Source organism: Ailuropoda melanoleuca, chromosome X, assembly GCF_002007445.2.
Source record: "Ailuropoda melanoleuca isolate Jingjing chromosome X, ASM200744v2, whole genome shotgun sequence".
In the NCBI taxonomy this organism is placed as follows: domain Eukaryota; kingdom Metazoa; phylum Chordata; class Mammalia; order Carnivora; family Ursidae; genus Ailuropoda; species Ailuropoda melanoleuca.
Genome location: NC_048238.1, coordinates 110,949,829 through 110,967,233, shown reverse-complemented (window position 1 = coordinate 110,967,233; position 17,405 = coordinate 110,949,829). Strand labels below are relative to the sequence as shown.

Here is a 17,405-nt window from a genome sequence, read left to right as displayed (position 1 = left end):
TTTTTTTTTTTTTTTTTTTTTTTTTTTTTTTTTTTTTTTTTTTTTTTTTTTTTTTTTTGATGTCACTGTCGCCCCACCCCCACGACAGGGCTGGTCCCCCTCCCCCTCGTCCCGCCCTCCCCGTCACTCCGCCCACCTCCTCCTTCCCTCCTCCCGAGGAGGAGACGCCACTCCAGCGGGAAGCAGGATGGCTGCTACCTGGGGCGCCGGCTTGTACCTCCTCCCCAGGGACGGGGCCGCGCCTGACCCAAGTTCACCTGGGCCCGGCTGCCGCCCAGATCGCCCCTCCTAATCTGCCCTTCCTGGTTCTAGGAAAGCCACTTCCCTCGCTGTCTTCTAGCCATCCTTGGTCCCCCCTTTCCTCTTCTCCATCCTTCTAGTCCTTCCCATCCCTCTGACCCTTCTCCAGACTCCCAGCGAGGGCCTGGGCCAGTGTTGGGCACCAAGGCCTACAGGCGCCCTGCTCCCGGCACCAGAGGGGCCGCAGGGCGTTTCTGCCTCCTGAGGAACCGTGCTCAGCGGGCCGGCCAAGGAGAGGCTGGAGTGGGGCTCTGCCTCCAGGTGTGCTGGAGCCTTTGCCAGGGGCACCACCCTGCCTCCTCCTGGCATTCATCGATGGAACCCTGGAAGCTGGAGGTCAGAGTCCCAGCTCTTGGGGTGACAGGTCTCAATGAGTCTCCGCAGTGGACAGAGACAAACCTGCCTGGCAAAGCTACACTTCGTCACCAAGGAGGGGTGGTAGGGATGCTTGCTGCCCCCAATCTCCTGCCAGACTTGGAGAAAATTCTGGCACAAAAGGGGAAGGCCGCCCCCTGGTGCCTGTCAGCTGCACAGACCCTCCCCCAGAGGCCTCAGCGAGAGGCCCCAGCCCCCACCTGCAGAGCTTCCCTCCCCAGGACCTTGGGCCCCCCCTAGCAACGGTGTGCCGCTGCTCCCCCAGCAGCAGCTGGGCAGAGTCAAGAGCAGCCGTGGGATGGGGAAGGAAGGGGTCATCGTCCTGGCGTGGATGTGGTGTGCCCCCCACCCCCAACCAGTCGCAGACTTTGATCACCAGGCTGTAGTCCCCAGATGGCTCATCCCATGAAGCTAAACCCTCTGCCATCCGGCGGCTTTAGGAAGAGAAGCAGTTCTGGCCCGAGCCCGATTGAGCCTGCTGGGTGAGGGAGGGGCAGCTTCTCCACCCAGGATTGTTGGAGGAGCGTCCAGGGGCCTTTGTGGGAGGCTGGCAGGGTGGCCTGTGCTCAGGTGGGGTCGGGGCACAAGGGGCTTGGGGACCCTCGAGGCGGCAGGGCTGCACTACTCATCAGAAGACCCGAACTTGAGTTTTCTCTGGCCCAGTCTCCGACTGAAGCTGGTCTAGAGACAAAGAGCCATGGAGAAGTACCTGACCCATAGACGGCCTGGAGAAGAGGGGGCCGCCAGGCGAGCAAGGGCAGAAGAAAGAGGAGCCCAGGAAGTAGGCTGAGGATCTTGTCCCAGGGGGAGGAGGGGCGGGGAGTGCTTGCAGAAGTGAGGGCGGTAGCTGTGATGGAGAGGTTCGGGCAGAGGTCAGACAGCGCCCTGAGGAGGGGGGGGAAGTGAGGACGTGGCCGGGTACTGGCGACTCTTTGGAGAATTTAAGATCTTGCTTGTCCAAGGAGCACAGTGGGGAGAGAAGGCGGTGGCTGGAGAAGGACGTGGGCCGGCGGGCAGCACTTTGGGGAAGCAGCTACAGGGAGGGCAGAGCATGAAAAGGGCCAGGCCTCCGGAGCCTGAGAAGGGCCTTCAGGAGCCAAGGGTGGGGACTCTTCCTTCCCCTGGGAGGGGAGGCGGGTTCAAAGGCCAGTGGCAGAACTGTGAGGGCGCTGCCACCGGAGGCCACCGTTGCCTCTGTGAGGTCAGAGGCTCCTGGGGGGGAGGGTGGCTGGGCTGGAGGCTGAGAATGGCCCATGTGAGCTCCAGGACTCCTAGGACCAAAGCCCCCACTACTGCAGGGGGGGCCTTCGTGGGGTGTCTGTAGACACATATAGGCCTCCACATCTGGGGGGATGCAGCAGGCCTCCAGACCAGGCTTGGCAGGCTGCACCTTCCTTCCCCCCACCAGTCTTCCTCAAGGGGTTAATGATGCCACCCTCATGGCTCTCCTGGACCCCCCTATTGGCTTCCTCCTCTCAGCCCGTGCTTCTCTCAGCAGCACACATCTGACCTGTCCCTTGCCATCTGCTCTTCTCTGGGCTTCTCTGGGCTTTTCTCTGAGCAAAATTCCCTTGCAAGGTGTGCGGAATTGGGCAAGAGCTGGCCTGGGGGCTCTCCCCAGCACTGAGGATCAGTGTGCCTCCTGAGCTGACCTCCCTGTGCCTTGGCCCATGTGGGGCCCACCGGCTGGGTTGACCTCCCTCTGACCCCGCAAACAGCTCCGCTGGCACCTGTCCCGCTGTCCCGCTGCCACCTGTCCCCGGAGGCCAGGGAGAGGGGCGCGCATCCTCACGGAACCCACACTGCCTCCTGCGCCCAGCCAAGGTGAGCCAGGCTTGTGTGGTGCGTGATGTTCACGGACCCAGCCTCGCCTCTGGCCAGGGTGAATTGGCAGGAGTTGTCCAAAGTGGGAGCTGGAAGCCGGAACTCTGGCCTCTGGGGTGCTGACCCAAGCAGCCTGTGGCAGCGTCAGAACCAGTAAGGCAGCTCACACGGTGGGTTCTCAGGGCTTTGCAGAGGTCTGTCTTGCCACCCTCCCCTCCCCGGGCAGTAGCTACTGGGAGTGAGTGGGGTGCAGAGGGCCAAGAAGGTGTCTGCTCCCCCCAGCCCTGTCCTGCCAGGCTCTGGTATTCCTGGCCCTGTGAGGCCAACTCCTGAGCACCAGAGGGAGTGGGCGGGGGCGGGGGAGCTCTCGCTGCTGCAGCTCCTAAGTGAGGAGCAAGGGTTCCCTCTGGGCTGAAGGTGTGGAGGGCCCCCTCTCAGAGCCCAGTTAGGCTGGGGTTGGACTGGGAGCTGAGAACGAGGGGGAGGGGAGAAGGAGAGAGCTAGAGGGAGGGCAGGAAGCGAGTGTGAGCAGAAGGCTCTCATTGTCCAGGGAGGCCTGGGGGTTCCAGCTGGGAATCAGACCCAGTGCCTGCAGTCCCTGGGGCTGCAGGGCTCACTGGGTCTCGATGGCCAGGGGGCGGCCGAGTGGGTGCATGGGGAGGAGGACCCCCCACCCTGGGGTGGCCTGTTATCCCTGTTATCCCTGGAGAACCTCGGCAGCTGGGGATAGAGTGGGGGCCCAAGGAGCTTTGGAATTAGAATTAGCTGGGAACAGAGGGAAGGGTGGAGCCCACCTTGAAGGGCTTTGGGCTTTCAACAACTGAGGAAGGAAGAGTGGCTTGAGGCCACCCCCAGGGCTGGGGACTGGGGGACTGGGAGGGTCCCCAGCCCCAGGGAGGGGCAGTTTGACCCTCCAGGCCTGCACACAGGCTCACCCAGCTTCCCCTCTTTCCAACACTCTTATGTTATTGAAATAGGACTTGAGCTGCTTCCATTCTGACCTCCGACTTGCCAGTTGGCTGCTTCTTTCCAGCGGGTCTCTTGGCTCAGGCGGAAGACCCTGAGGGCGAAGCATCCCCAGCTGGGAACCAAAACTACCCCTCCAGCAGAGGGACTGTCCCGAGCCAGCAAGGCCCCCGCCAGGAATTGACTCCAAGGAGATGATCCATTGACCTTCACTGCCCACCAGCACGTACCCACTCACCTTTGCCCCACATTTTCCTTATATAAACCTGGAAGTATTTTTGGCATTTTGCAAAACAGTCTTTGAGATGCTAGTCTGCTCTCTTCCTGGTGTTGGCCTCCCTGAAATAAACTCTTTTCCTGTTTCACCGCCACTCGTTTCTCTGTCTTTGGATTTGTGAACTCTGTTTGGGACTCCCAAGCCAGGTGCTCCTGCACCCCGGCGCCCCGACCACACACTCTGTTAGAATAATCAACCAGTATTGCTCATTGTGATTAACCGAAGTCCATAGTCTTAACTCAGGTTTCCTTGGCTTACTCCTAATGTCCTTTCCGTCACATCCTAGCAAGGCTCCATGCTCTCAACATGACTCACCACTGTCCGCGTTGACCTCGGTCCCCTGGCTGGGGTCACGCTTGTTCTTGGGGTGTCTCCACTCTAAGTTGAATCTCCGCCTTTCCAATCCATCCTTTTTGGAAGGAAGTCACTCTGTGCAGCCCACACTTGAAGAGTAAATTGTTTAGAATTTTCTGCACAGAGTTTGTCCCCCCCGTTTATTTATTTGACCATTTATTTATAATAGTGGATATTTGTTTTATACTTTGGATTACAACCCAGTACTAGTTTATTTATTATGTTGCTCAAACTGTTCCATCTTTGATAACTGGGCATCCTTTCTTTCAGTTGGCTCCTGTGTTCCTTTGTCATACCCCCATCACTGTGTGTGTGAGCGGGAGAGAGGGCGAGTGTGCATGCGAGACGGCACTTCCCTTCCTTACTTTCTGGCATCATAAATTGCTCCAGGCTCATCCTCTGTATTTCCTGTCCCAGCCCTGGACTGAGCCATTTCTCCAAGGAGCCCTTTATAGGAGAATGCTGCTAGAAAAACCATGGTCTTGGCTCTAGTGTGCTCATCGTCACTGCGGTGTTATTGCTTCTAGGCTCTCTTCACTGACAGAGCAAGGAAATTTATGGGTATGCTAACACATATCTATAAACATATCTATATATTATATAACAAATTGATATATAACAGATATAGTATGTGCATCTCTATTATACATTCTATTATATACATTTTATATATACATATGCATCTGTATATTAAGGTAAACATCAGTTCAAACTGATGTCTCCAACTCTGATCCATCACCACATGGATCGTTCTAGCACCCCCCCCTTGCTTGTCTGTATCATCCCGCTCAAACAGTGAGCAAGCTGGCTCCCCGCATCTGCCTTCCATTTACCTGTTTAATTCCAGTGTGCGTGTAGAGTGGCTTCAGAATTGTTAACTCTTACCCTTGCGGGGGAACAACATTGTCAACTAAAACGCAGCGCTCCTTTTGCTTTTGGTCTTACTCATTCCCTTTCCCCCAATCCCCTTCAGTGAAATGCTTTCATACATTTGTAATACACCTAGATTCTTCTGTCATAGTCTGCACTCCTTCCTGAGATTCCCCAATTTCCTAAAGGATTAAGTGTACAGATGTGAAGTTCGCTCTTGCTGCTGTACAGTTCTCTGGGTGGTGACTTATCCAGGGCACCCGCCATCACAGCGGCTTCACGGCCCTAAACATCTCCCGGGCTTCCCCTAGTCAAACGTTACTCCCCTCTTTCAAACCCCTGGCAACCACCGATCTGTTTACTCTCTCTGTAGTTTTGCATTTTCTGGGATGTCAAAGGGGACTCATGCTGCATGTAGCTGTATGGATTCAAGACTCATCCACTTCTTCATCGCTTCATAGCGCTTTCATTGTCTGGACGGGCCACAGGGGTTTTTTTGGTTTTGTTTTTGTTTTTTTTTAAGGTTTATTTATTTATTTATTTTGGCGGGGAGGCACAGGAGAGGGGGAGAGAGAATCTCAAGGAGACTCCCCACTGAGCACAGAGCCCAAAAGACATGGGGCTCGATCCCAGGACCCTGAGATCATGACCTGAGCCATGCAGGTGCCCCTGAGTTCCTTGTCTATTTTGAATGCTAGTCCTTTATCAGATATATCTTTTGCAAAGATTTCCCCCAGCCCGTGGCTTGTCTTCTCATTCTCTTTAATCGTGTTGTTTGCAGAGCAAACATTCAAAATGTTGGTACAGTCCAATTTCTCATATTTTCTTTCATGGGCCATGCTTTCTTTATTATATCTAAAAACTTACCATGAAGCCCAAGCTAAGACAGATTTTTCTCTTTTGTTTTCTTCTAAAAGTTTGATCTTTTACATTTAGGCCTATGGTCAATTTGGAGTTAATTTTTCTATAAGGGGTCCCCTGAAAGAATTTTGAAAAGCTCTTTATCCCAACCACTCAACACGCACAAGGGCATTTTGAAGTTGACATCTACAATATTTCAACAGATGTTTACACAGTTGCAAAGGGTGTAATTTCTGGTGTCCCTCTCTAAAAGCCCAACAACTGTGATACCACCTTTGACATGAGACCAATGGCCTCAAAATCCCCTGGTGACCTGATGCCTGTGTCCATCTCAGACTCTGATTCTGACTCTTCTTTCCATGTTCCCTTTGGAGGTGAGTCCTTTTCTTCCTGCCTCCACTTGTCGTCTGCTGCCCCTCAGAGACGTCTCCTGGTGCCGTCTTTCTCCAGGTGGGCAGGCTTTCATGACTCTCGGAAGCACAGACATATTTAAATTACGTTTCTTACTATCACCTGCAACCATGGGGCTCTGATGGTACGTCTTCTGGCTTGACCAAAGCAGCAGCAGTGGATCAGACATGTTGATGCGTAATTATTAGACAAACAAGTAAGATGGGGCTCCAGTTCGTGTCAGTTAGTTCAGGTGTCCGTGAACAAAGAGGCCTTCTGGTCAGGGTGAGGTGGGGCTCACCGTCAGTTCCATTCCTAGGAAACCCTGTTCACAGAGATGAGCAAACTGCTGAGGGCTGGGGCCCCTGGAACCTTCTTGATTGGACTGGGGGGACGATTGGGAAAGGGGGATGGGAACAGGAACTGGAGGGGCCTTCTCAGACTTACCAAGTTTTGGGCAGAGACATGAGGGAGCTGAGTTCTGGAAAGATGATTTTGAAAAACCTCTGTCTGCGCTATGGACCCTCTTAAAAGACTTTGTGTCCTGCCAGGGCGCACAGACCCCTGCAGAGATAGATTAAGCAGGCCATCCCTGGACCCTGTAACGCCACAAAGCCCCTGCGGCACCGCCCTGTATGGATGAGCTCCCGTCCCCTCATCCCCGGTGGGGCCCAGCCCCCCTAGGAGGAGTGCCAGAACTGAGATGGGACTGGACGGGAAGAATCCACTCATTGTGGGATGAAGGATTCAAATCAGTCACCCGACGCTTATTTCCCTAAGCCGGGTCAACAGAGACACTTTCTGGGGGTGGATGCATTGATGAGGAAGGCAAGACAGAGAAGCTGATATTGCAGTGATGGATCTGAAGACAGGGTAGAAAGGGTGATGCACTAGAGACTGGGCTGGGCAGGCAGGGCGGGCCTGTTGGGGGAGGTGAAATTTGAGCTGAGACTTGATAGAGTGAAGGAGCAAGCCAAGCAGAGACCTGAGTGAAGAGCATTCTAGGCAGAGAGGCAGTGAGTGCAAAGGCCCTGGGGCAGGTGCATGTGTGGTGTATTTGAGGGCCAGTTAGGAAGCCAGTGTGGTTGGAGCTGGTTAAAGCTAGTTGAGCAAGGGGGAAAGTGGGTGAAAAGGGGCCAGGGCAATGATAGGGAAGGAGGACCAATCATGCAGAGCCCTTAGGCCACTGTAAGTACTCCTGATGACATGGAGAGCTGTGGGAGGGTCTGGAGGCCAGGTGAAATGATCTCAATATAGGAAATGCTCTGGCTGCTCAGTGGGGAAGAGACTGTTGGTAGGAGGGGTGAAGGGTGGGGTTAGAGGGCAGAAGAAGCCCAGTGGGGATGCTGTGGTTGTTCTCCATTTGAGTGCTGATGGGGGGCTCAGGCCAGGGTGACAGAAGTGGCAGTGGCAGGGCTGGGGCAAGGGAACAGACTTGAAGGCACGCAGAGAGCCACGTCAACATGTGGGTGAAGAGACTTCCACACAGAGAACACCGGTGGTGCAAAGGCCCTGGGGCCGGCCCAGTCAGGCCACCTAGGGACCGGAGTCGGCAGGAACAGGCGTGAAGGACCGAGGAGGGAGGCGGTGGCGGCCAGTCCCGGCCCATTGCCTTACAAGGCGCCCTGCAGCGCCACGGCAGCGCTCGGCCACCGCATGCTCGGTCGCCGGCGGCCGGCGGGGGCGCGCGCGAAGGGGGGCGGGTCCGGCGGGGCGCGGGCCACGGCAGCAGCAGCCCCCGCGAGTCCCCGCGCACACCTGTCAAGCCCGGCGCGGCCCACGCAGCTCGGGACGTCGGAGGCCGAGGCTGCCGAGTCCCTCCCGCCCCGAGGCGCCCAGGGCCGGGCTGCACTTGGGCGGCCGCGTGGGTGGCCGTGGCCGTGGCAGGCGGCTGGGCGCGGGGGTCGCAGGTGCATCTCGGGAGGGTTGGTGGCCTGAGTGGCGCGTGCCTGTGAGCGCTGGGCCGTGGGTGGCAGGTCTAGGCCTGGGGGCGTTGGGGGGGTCGTCTGTGGGCGCTGTGGATGGGGGTGGACCCTGAGGGGACGGGGTGGGGATGCACGGAGCCTTCTGGAAGGCGGCCGGTCGCAGCTGACTCGGTTGTGTGAAGGCAGAGAGGGGGTGTCTGGGTGCTGATCGCCGTCGGGTTGTCAGGGTGGGGGCCACCGAATCGCGGCCTCGTATCTGGGAGGGGAGGAGTGTATGCGGTGGCCTCGCTGGGAGTCGCCCACCTGGGAGTGCGGACCTGGGCGGTGGGGGAGGGGAGAAACGTATCCGGGCTGGGGCTGGTTTCTGTGTTTCTCAGCAGGGCTGCCACTGAGGGTGGCTTCGCCCAGGGGGGCCTCCCTTCATCTCTGCCTGACCCCCCAACAGACATGCTGCTGCTCAAGAAACAGACGGAAGACATCAGCAGCGTCTATGAGATCCGGGAGAAGCTCGGCTCGTGAGTGTGTGTGTGTCAGTGAACGTGTGTCAATGAATGCTGTGTGTGTGTGTGTGTGTATGTCAGTGAATATGTGAGTGTGGGGGGGCGGATGGGTGGCGTGGGACTGGGAGGACCTTCCCATCTTCTGCTCCCCCCCTTTCCTCCTCTTTGCCCTTCCCCCTCCCTTCCTGCCTCCCCCTCTCTGCCTCAGGGGCGCCTTTTCTGAGGTGGTGCTGGCCCAGGAGCGGGGCTCCTCACACCTTGTGGCCCTCAAGTGCATCCCCAAGAAGGCCCTTCGAGGCAAGGAGGCCCTGGTGGAGAACGAGATCGCAGTGCTCCGCAGGTGGGCGCCAGCCCCTGGCCAGGCTGCCAGTGGCTCAAGGCCTGCAGTGGAGGAGCGCCCCTGGGGGGAGAGCGCCCTGCCTTTTCTGCGGCCCCAGGAACGCCTGGCCTGGGGCTCTGCCTTGCTGGACCGGGCAGGGGTGGCCTGTGGTAGGGAAGGGGTGCAGAGGAGGGAGGAAGAGAAGAGGGAGGAAGTCTTTCCCAGTGGGGCGGGGGGCAGGACAAAGGCCTCCTAGACCCTGAGAGGCCCAGAGGGGGCTGTGGTGGCCCATAAGGGCCTTTATCTTGCCATTGCAGGGTCAGCCACCCCAACATCGTGGCTCTGGAGGACGTCCACGAGAGCCCTTCCCACCTCTACCTGGCCATGGAGCTGTGAGGAGGGCAGGGGCAGGATGGGGTGGCTGGGGCTGGGTGGTGAGTGGGGGGCCGATGGGCCTGAATTGGCTGAGCCCCCACTCCCCCCAGGGTGACAGGGGGCGAGCTGTTCGACCGCATCATGGAGCGTGGCTCCTACACAGAGAAGGACGCCAGCCACCTAGTGGGCCAGGTCCTCGGTGCCGTCTCCTACCTGCACAGCTTGGGCATCGTCCACCGAGACCTCAAGGTGCCTGCCCTCCTGCCTGCCTGCCTGGGGGGGTGCCCAGCACCAGTGGCCATGCCAGGGCTGACCTGGCACTTTCTCTGGTGCCCGTGTCATAGCCTGAAAACCTCCTCTATGCCACGCCCTTTGAGGACTCCAAAATCATGGTCTCCGACTTTGGCCTCTCCAAAATCCAGGCTGGCAACATGCTAGGCACCGCCTGTGGGACCCCGGGATATGTGGGTCAGTGAGGGGGGCACCCTGAGGCTCACCGGGGGCTAGGGGGGCTGGGGGACACTACGGGAGCCATGTACTCAGGGGCAGGGTAGGTGGTGGGTCATTCCTGGGGTTAACTAGGCTGAAGGCGTGGTACGTGTGCGTGCGGGTGTGTGTCTGTCTGTCTCTGGCCCCCAGCCCCGGAGCTCTTGGAGCAGAAACCCTACGGGAAGGCTGTGGATGTGTGGGCCCTGGGTGTCATCTCCTACATCTTGTGAGTGACCCCTGGGAAGGCTCCTCTTCTGCCTGCCTGCTTTCTGCTGGGTTGGGGAGGACTGGGCAGCCAGGTGATTCATGTGTGGGTGCCAGGCTGTGTGGGTATCCCCCTTTCTACGACGAGAGCGATCCTGAACTCTTCAGCCAGATCCTGAGGGCCAGCTACGAGTTTGACTCTCCCTTTTGGGATGACATCTCAGAATCAGGTGAACTTCAAGCTGGCCCTGAGCGGGGGTGGGGAGCAGGGAGCGACACGGGGAGTGGGGATGGGGTGGGCTGACCTGACATCCCCACTCCAGCCAAAGACTTCATCCGGCACCTTCTGGAGCGAGACCCCCAGAAGAGGTTCACCTGCCAGCAGGCTTTACAGCATCTTTGGTGAGTGGGACCCGTGCCAACCTGTCTTGGGACCAGAGGGACCATACCCTCAGAGACTTTTCCACCACTGACCCTTGGCCTCCCCCTAGGATCTCTGGGGATGCGGCCTTTGACAAGGACATCCTGGGCTCAGTCAGTGAGCAGATCCAGAAGAATTTTGCCCGGACCCACTGGAAGGTCAGTGTGGGGAGGGGCCTGTAGACCTGGCTCGAGGCTGCCCCCACCCCCCCCCTCAGGCGGATGGCCTGGGCTGCCAGTGGCCTCTGTGGTCCTCAAAGTCTTGGGGCCATGGCCAGGCCATGGTCTGACAACCCTCTCTCCCCACAGCGAGCATTCAATGCCACCTCCTTCCTGCGCCACATCCGCAAGCTGGGGCAGAGCCCAGAGGGAGAGGAGGCCTCGGAGCGGAGGATGGCCCGCCACAGCCACCCTGGCCTCCGGTCCAGCCAGCCCCCCAAGTGGTGATGCCCAGGTGTGTGAGTGTGGGCCCTGCACCCACTGGGAGCTGACTCCCGAGTGAACTTAGAAGGGGGCTGGGCTCCATGTGGCCAAGGACTAAGCGGGGAGGACCCCATAGAGCAGAGGGCTGAGGGCAGAAAGTGTAGACAGAGGGAAGGAGGTGGGGTTCCCACAGAAGCAGACAATAGAAGCCAGCGGGGGCTAGTGACTGAGGGGACCGTGAGGATCAGTGGTGCAGGGCAGGCTGGGGGCCCCTCCTGCTGATCTCCTTCCCCGTGCTTCTCTGACCCTCTCCCCCCAGGCAGATGCTGTGGCCGAGTGCATTGACTCCTGGATTCCCTTCCCATGGGTGGACCCTTTCAGTCCTCTTTCCCCACCCCCAGGACCCCGGGCTGGCCTCTGCTGGAAAGCTGGAGATGTGTGGGTGTGGTGCATGGCACTGGGGCAGGAGTGGGACTCCCCCATCTGCCACCCAGTCTCTGCCCTCGCCTAGGAGCTGGCGGGGTGTGTCCACAGGGACTCTCTTCCACTGTCACCACCACACCCCCTCTAGGAGCCAAAGAGGCTTCTAGAGGCAGCTCTTCCTGCACGCTCTTCTGTGCTTTGCTGACTGTGGTGGTCCCGCTTTGTGTCATGGCCCTCCAGCCCCCCTCTAGTTTTCCTCAAATCAATAAAGACAGACAGAGCAATGGGCCAATGGCGAGCTGGAGGGAGGGGTAAGGGACAGGGATGGGGGATGAGTGTGGAGGGGATGGATGTCACCTGTGGGAGGGAAACCAAGGAGGCAGGCCCACTGCCCACAGGACCCCACCATGCGACCTTACCCGCTGCCACCTGAACGTCTGTTCCCTCCCGTCATGGCAGACAAGCTCCCAGCTGTTCAAGAATTTCCTGTCCCTGTCCCCCCCCAAAGTGCCAACAAGAGGCGGCCTGGCCGGCCAGCTCTGCCACCCTAGAGGTCAGCCTGCATGTGGCTCTGGCTCCTTGGGAGAAAATGCAGGCAGCTCAGGCCTTGTGGGCTGCCAGCCGAGGAGGGTGTCGGGAGGCCGAACCAGGGTCCGCAGAGCTCCGTCTCTGGTCCCCTGGGGATGGGATGCAGGGACGGGCTAGGAAGGGCTCATAGGCAAGTGGAGGCCCAGTGTAGCCCAGAGGGCGACCAGAGCCCTGGGCTGTCTCCTCCAACCTCTCCCTCCCTTCGCCCCACCTTTCCACCGCCCTGGCCCGGACAGTCAGCATTTCCAGGGGGACCTTCCTGTACAGAAGGTGGAGGAGGCGCTCCTTAGCCAGCGGGGGGCACCGCCTGTCCTGTCCTGCGGCTTGGAGCCCATGTGCTACACGGTGAGGGAGGGGAGGGCATGATGCTCCCGGGATGGGAAGATGCCATGGCTGGGCTGGTGATGGCTTCTGGTGTGAAGAGGGGTGGCCAGTCCTCTAGTCTGCGTGGGCCCTGCCCCTGGCAACCCCATTCTGGGTGGGCCAGGGCTCCAGAGTCCTGCCTTCCAGGACCTCAAGTGTCTCCTGGCCCTGCTAGGCCTTCCCCCTCCCTCCTCCCTCCCTCCACTAGGGGCAGACTCCTAGGGCCACTCTTGAGCCCTAACCAGAGCAGAGGAAGCACCCTCAGAGTCCCGGGCAAGCTGGCCACCCTTCTCCCCGCTGACTCCTGCCCCTGCTGCTCCCCGCCAGCCCCCATTGCAGAGCATGATGGAGGAGACCCTTCTCCTTGTTGACCTTTAGGACCCGAAGGGAGGCCATGAGGCCCAAGCAGGATTGGCCTGGGTCTCTGTGGGCAGGCGGGGTGGGTGGGTGCCCTGAGGCCTGCGGCAGTGTTGGGGTTGGATCCAGGGGGCCTGGCTTGCACTGAGAAGAACAGCTGGGCACAGTGAACCTGCAGAGAGCTGGGAATGGGCACATCCGGCGTGGGCATGCCTGCCCACTCTTTCCCAGGCACACAGACCCCTCTGTAGCTTTCTTCTTCTAGCTTCCTCCCACCCCCTTCCTGCTCCATATTGCCCCGTGTATAAGCCCCCATGGGCCCCTGAGCCCAGGGCAAATCTGGAGTGTGGTGGGCAGCTTCCTCTTCTGTCCCCATGGCCACTTCTAGGTCATTCTTCACTCCAGGCATTTGGGTCACACAATCCAGTCCTACCATGCCTGCTCTCCTTTCTCTGCCCACAGTCCAGGGGACCTCAGGCAGCCAGTGCCACGGCCAGGTCTAAACAGCTTGGTCCCCTCACCTCCAATGACTTGTTTGGCCTCTCCTTAGCTCTCACTTGGGCCCTTGTCATCTCCCATCATGACACCTTTGATGTCTTCACACTGGACTCTCAAGACACCTACTTGTTCTTGGTTTGGCCTCTACTTTGTGCCAGCTGCTGGGCCCAGCATGCAAGGTGCCTGCCCTCGCAAAGGAAGCCCTGTAACAGAGGGGGTGAGCTCACTTAGATGATAGGAAGGACCTGCGTGGGGACAGTAGTATGCTGGCTGCCCAGGCAGCCCGAGCAGAAGTGCTGGAGCCAGCCTTCCAGGAGTCCGCACTGGTTCAGAGAGATGGCCAGACCATTGCGCAGTTGGGGCTGCAGGGCCGCCTGCCGTGACACGGGGTGCAATTTGGCCTCCTACCAGCAGGAGGCGCCATGACCACATCTAAAAACATCCATCAATCCTCCCAGTTCTTTACCACCCTGGGGCAGCTGCTCAAAACCATTCCTCTCCCCAACTGCCCTCCTCCCCACTGCCCCCCCCCATCAGGCCCTGGTGAAGTCATCACTTGGAGGAGAAGTCCTGCCCTTCCCATCTGGGAGATAGGGGGGCCTCCAGGGCAGGCAGGGGCAGCATCCTTCATCCATCAGAGCCCTCCCCATCAGAGGGGGCAGTTTGTGAGAGAAAATCTTTGGGTCGCCTAGGTGCCGAGGACGTAGGTCTTGCTGTCTGGGAGAGAGACTGGTGCAGCCAAAGGCAAGAGTTGGGGGTATGGCGGGTGGAGAGTGAGCTTGGCTGAGGGTGGGGGGTAGGGGCTCTGTGAGAGCATTTCAGGCTTAGGGAACAACAGGTGCTCAGGCCTGGCAGGGTAAGAGCTGGACCTTAGTCTGTGAGCAGTGGTGACCCCCTGGAGGGGTAGCAGGTGCTGAGCGTGGACAGCTGGAAAAGTTGGGCACTGTGAGTTGGGAGCAGGGTCCAGTGGGCTGGCCTCTTCCCAGCTGTCGGGCTGGGTCACATACTCTGTCTTGGAGCGAACTTGTGGGTGGCACGGTTTCGGGAGATGCTCAACCTGTGGGTCCACGCTGGGGATAGGAAGACTGGTTGGGGTGGGGATGGTCCTGGGAGCTCTTGAGGAGTCAGTGATCAGTTGGGGTGGGGAACGAAGGAGATGTGTTCCCAGGTGGCCCATACATTTGGGACCATTTACCAAGAAGGGTTCAATGGGGTGGGTTTGGGGAAGAGACAAGGTCGGTTTTGGACATGGTGAGTTTGAGGTGCCTGAAGGGGCACCGAAATAGAGCAAAAGAGACTATTTCTCATCCTTTTGTGCAGATGTGGATCTAGCTTTATTTTGAGCATTGCCATGTGCCAGGCACTGTTTCAGAGAGCTTCATATGTAAAAACTCGAACCTCTCCTTATCATCTGCATTTTACATATGGGGAAACTAAGGCACAGAGAGGCCAAGTGACTGAGCCAAGACCACACAGCCTTCTCCTTTACCCCCCTGACTGCCTCTGTGCAAATGAAGAGGGCTCACTGGGAGCATGAAGGTGTGTGGGGACTTGAGGAAAAGATGGGGGGTTCCTCACCCTTCTCTGTGTGAGTGTATGTTATCAGTGTGAGGAAACAGGGAGCCCTGGGCCTTGGTTCCATTTCATTACATTCCCTGGGAAATGGGAACCTGGAGGTCTTTCCACAGTGCCAGAGGTGGAGCATGGGATCAGAGCCCTAGAAAGACCCCTCTGGAGTTCAGTGTTAGAGATGGGGGCAGGGCTGGTGTCAGGGACACATGTCTGGGAGGCCATGTGGGAGGCAAGGCAAGAGACGGAGAGAGCTTGTGACTAGGCAGCTGAAGCGGGACTGGAAAGATGGAGATCATTTGTCGTGGGCTAAATGGGGGGGGGTAGGAAGGAGTCGAACCCAGGAGAGAAGCAGGCTTATTCAGGAGATGAGGGGACCAGGCGGACTCAGCCCTTTCTGCCAGCCACTTGGTGGGCACATGGCAGCCATGTTCTCTACCCAATCCCAGCTTAGTCCAGGCAGCCCTGCCTCCAGCCCTGTCTCCTCAGGTGGGCAAGACATGAAGTGCGAAGTGTTTGGGAAATAACAAATAACCCGCTTTGGTTATTGGCTGGCAGTTGTGACCAGTGGCTAGAGATTGGCCTGGAAAGTGAACTTTCTCAAGAGGGCGCTGGGAACCATTGGAGGGCTATTTGTAGGCAGGGCGGTGACAGGATTAGATTTTTGCTTTAAGAGAGGTTTTCAGTATTTTTCAACCCTATCTGGCCTTTTGTGATAAATATAAAAACCTCATCTCCAGATCTCGTCTCCAGGCCCCATGGAGATTTAAAAAATTTTTTTTCTTTAGAGGAAGAGAGTGCGCACCCGTGTGCGTGCACGAGTAAGGGGGAGGGACAGAGGGAGAGGGAGAGAGAGAACCCCCAGCAGGCTACACCCTCAGCTGGGAGGTGGACGCGGGGCTCAATCCCAGGACCCTGAGATCATGATATCCAAGCCAAAATCAAGAGTCGGACGCTCAACCTATGGAGCCGCCCAGGTGCCCCGAGGCCCCGTGGAGATGTTGATACTTCTTTTTTTTTTTTTTTTTAAGATTTTATTTATTTACTTGACAGAGATAGAAACAGCCAGCGAGAGAGGGAACACAAGCAGGGGGAGTGGGAGAGGAAAAAGCAGGCTCATAGCACAGGAGCCTGATGTGGGGCTCGATCCCTTAACGCTGGGATCACGCCCTGAGCCGAAGGCAGACGCTTAACCGCTGTGCCACCCAGGCGCCCCAGATGTTGATACTTCTTGTTGCCTGGGAGCCAAGCCTGCCTCACGTGACGCCCTGAGAAGAGGCCTGATGGCTCTTTCTCAGTTTATCCTTATAGTTCCTTCAACCATTGCTTTATGTGTTTTTAAGTTAGGTTATTCAGTGCAGATGAATTTAGAATTGCTGCATATTTCAGGTAAGTTGGATATTTGATCAAAATGTAGTGACGCGCATTAATACTGTAATGCTTTTGCCTTATAGTCTACTTTGCCTGACAGTAATGTAGCAATTATAACTTTCTTTTGGTTAATATTTGTCTGGTATATCTTGTTTAATCCTTTTGCTTTCAAAGTTAGAATTTGTTTTATTTTATGGAGATATAATTCACATATTATAAAATTCATCCTTTAAAATGTACAATTTATTGGTTTTTGGTATATTTACGAAGGCGTGCAACCGTCACCACGATCTAATTCCAAATCATTTTCATCACCCCCCAAAAGACTCTGTAGGTATTAGTGGTTACTCCCCATTTTCCCCAACACCCCTACTTTCCCAAGCCCCTGGCAACCACTAATCTACATTCTGTCTCTGTGGATTTGCCTATTCTGATATTTTACATAAATGCAATCAAACAATATGTGACCCTTTGTGTCTAACTTCTTATGTTTAGCATAATGTTTTTGAGGTCACCCACATTATAGCATGTAAGAGTACTTCATTTCCTTTTTATAGCTGAATGATGTGCCATTGTATGGGTAGACCAGATTTTGTTAATCCATGCATCCATTGATGGACATTTGGGTTGTCTTCATCTTTTGGCTATTGTGAATAATGCTGCTATGATCATTTCTATACAAGTTTTTCTATGGACTTGTATTTTCAGTTATGTTATTTGATAGAGTTCACCTGTGCAGACTTCTGGGCTTGGATTTTCTTTGTGGGAACATTAATTAATTAATTATTTTATTTTATTATTTTTTTTAAAGAATTTTTTTTTATTTACTTATTTGACAGAGACAGCCAGCGAGAGAGGGAACACAAGCGGGGGAGTGGAAGAGGGAGAAGCAGACTCCTAGAGGAGGAGCTTGATGTGGGGCTCGATCCCAGAACGCTGGGATCACGCCCTGAGCCGAAGGCAGATGCTTAACGACTGTGCCACCCAGGCGCCCCCAATTAATTATTTTATTTAAAAAATACTTTATTTGTTCATTTGAGAGAGAGAGTGAGAGAGCGAGCATGAGCAGGGGAGGAGTAGAGGGAGAGGGAGACATAGATCCCCCACTGAGCAGGGAGCCCCAGGTGGGGCTTGATCCCAAGACTCTGGGATCATGATCTGAGCCAAAGACAGACGCTTAACCGACTGAGCTTAACCAAATGAGTGAATTTGTGTTTTTGTATTTTGGAGGTAAATATCCAGTGGTGCAATTACTGGATCGTAGGGTAGTTCTATGTTTAACTTTTTGAGGACCCTCCGTACTGTTTTCCACAGTGGCTGCCCCAGTTTGCATTTCCATCAGCAGTGCAAGAGTTTGTTTTCCC

The 17,405-nt window shown here is 56.6% G+C and overlaps 1 protein-coding gene and 1 long non-coding RNA gene across 3 annotated transcripts; both read left to right on the top strand.

Annotated features, from left to right (window-relative positions):
- The first annotated feature begins 127 nt into the window (after positions 1 to 127).
- LOC117797351 lies at positions 128 to 3,830 on the top strand. Its single transcript, XR_004622278.1, has 3 exons — positions 128 to 1,157; positions 1,339 to 2,499; positions 3,477 to 3,830. It is a non-coding gene; the product is annotated as an uncharacterized LOC117797351 (long non-coding RNA).
- Positions 3,831 to 7,985: 4,155 nt separating this feature from the next.
- PNCK (pregnancy up-regulated nonubiquitous CaM kinase) lies at positions 7,986 to 11,604 on the top strand. 2 transcript variants are annotated; one of them, XM_034649642.1, is made up of 12 exons: positions 7,986 to 8,127; positions 8,588 to 8,657; positions 8,851 to 8,982; positions 9,279 to 9,353; positions 9,447 to 9,585; positions 9,681 to 9,804; positions 9,976 to 10,051; positions 10,147 to 10,259; positions 10,353 to 10,431; positions 10,521 to 10,608; positions 10,759 to 10,903; positions 11,196 to 11,604. In XM_034649642.1, exons 2-11 carry the CDS (start codon positions 8,590 to 8,592, stop codon positions 10,894 to 10,896), a joined length of 1,032 nt encoding a protein of 343 aa, XP_034505533.1. In that variant the 5' UTR covers positions 7,986 to 8,127; positions 8,588 to 8,589; the 3' UTR covers positions 10,897 to 10,903; positions 11,196 to 11,604. The 2 variants fall into 2 exon arrangements, with proteins under 2 accessions (XP_034505533.1, XP_034505532.1); XM_034649641.1 differs by having other exon boundaries at positions 7,987 to 8,127; positions 11,192 to 11,604.
- Positions 11,605 to 17,405: the final 5,801 nt, after the last annotated feature.

Bases quoted from the DNA above. Each gene is read 5' to 3' on its own strand.
- PNCK (XM_034649642.1), top strand. From the start codon at position 8,590: ATGCTGCTGCTCAAGAAACAGACGGAAGACATCAGCAGCGTCTATGAG. The intron at 10,432-10,520 runs GTGAGTGGGACC...GCCTCCCCCTAG, and splicing joins CAGGCTTTACAGCATCTTTG to GATCTCTGGGGATGCGGCCT. The intron at 10,609-10,758 runs GTCAGTGTGGGG...CTCTCCCCACAG, and splicing joins TTGCCCGGACCCACTGGAAG to CGAGCATTCAATGCCACCTC.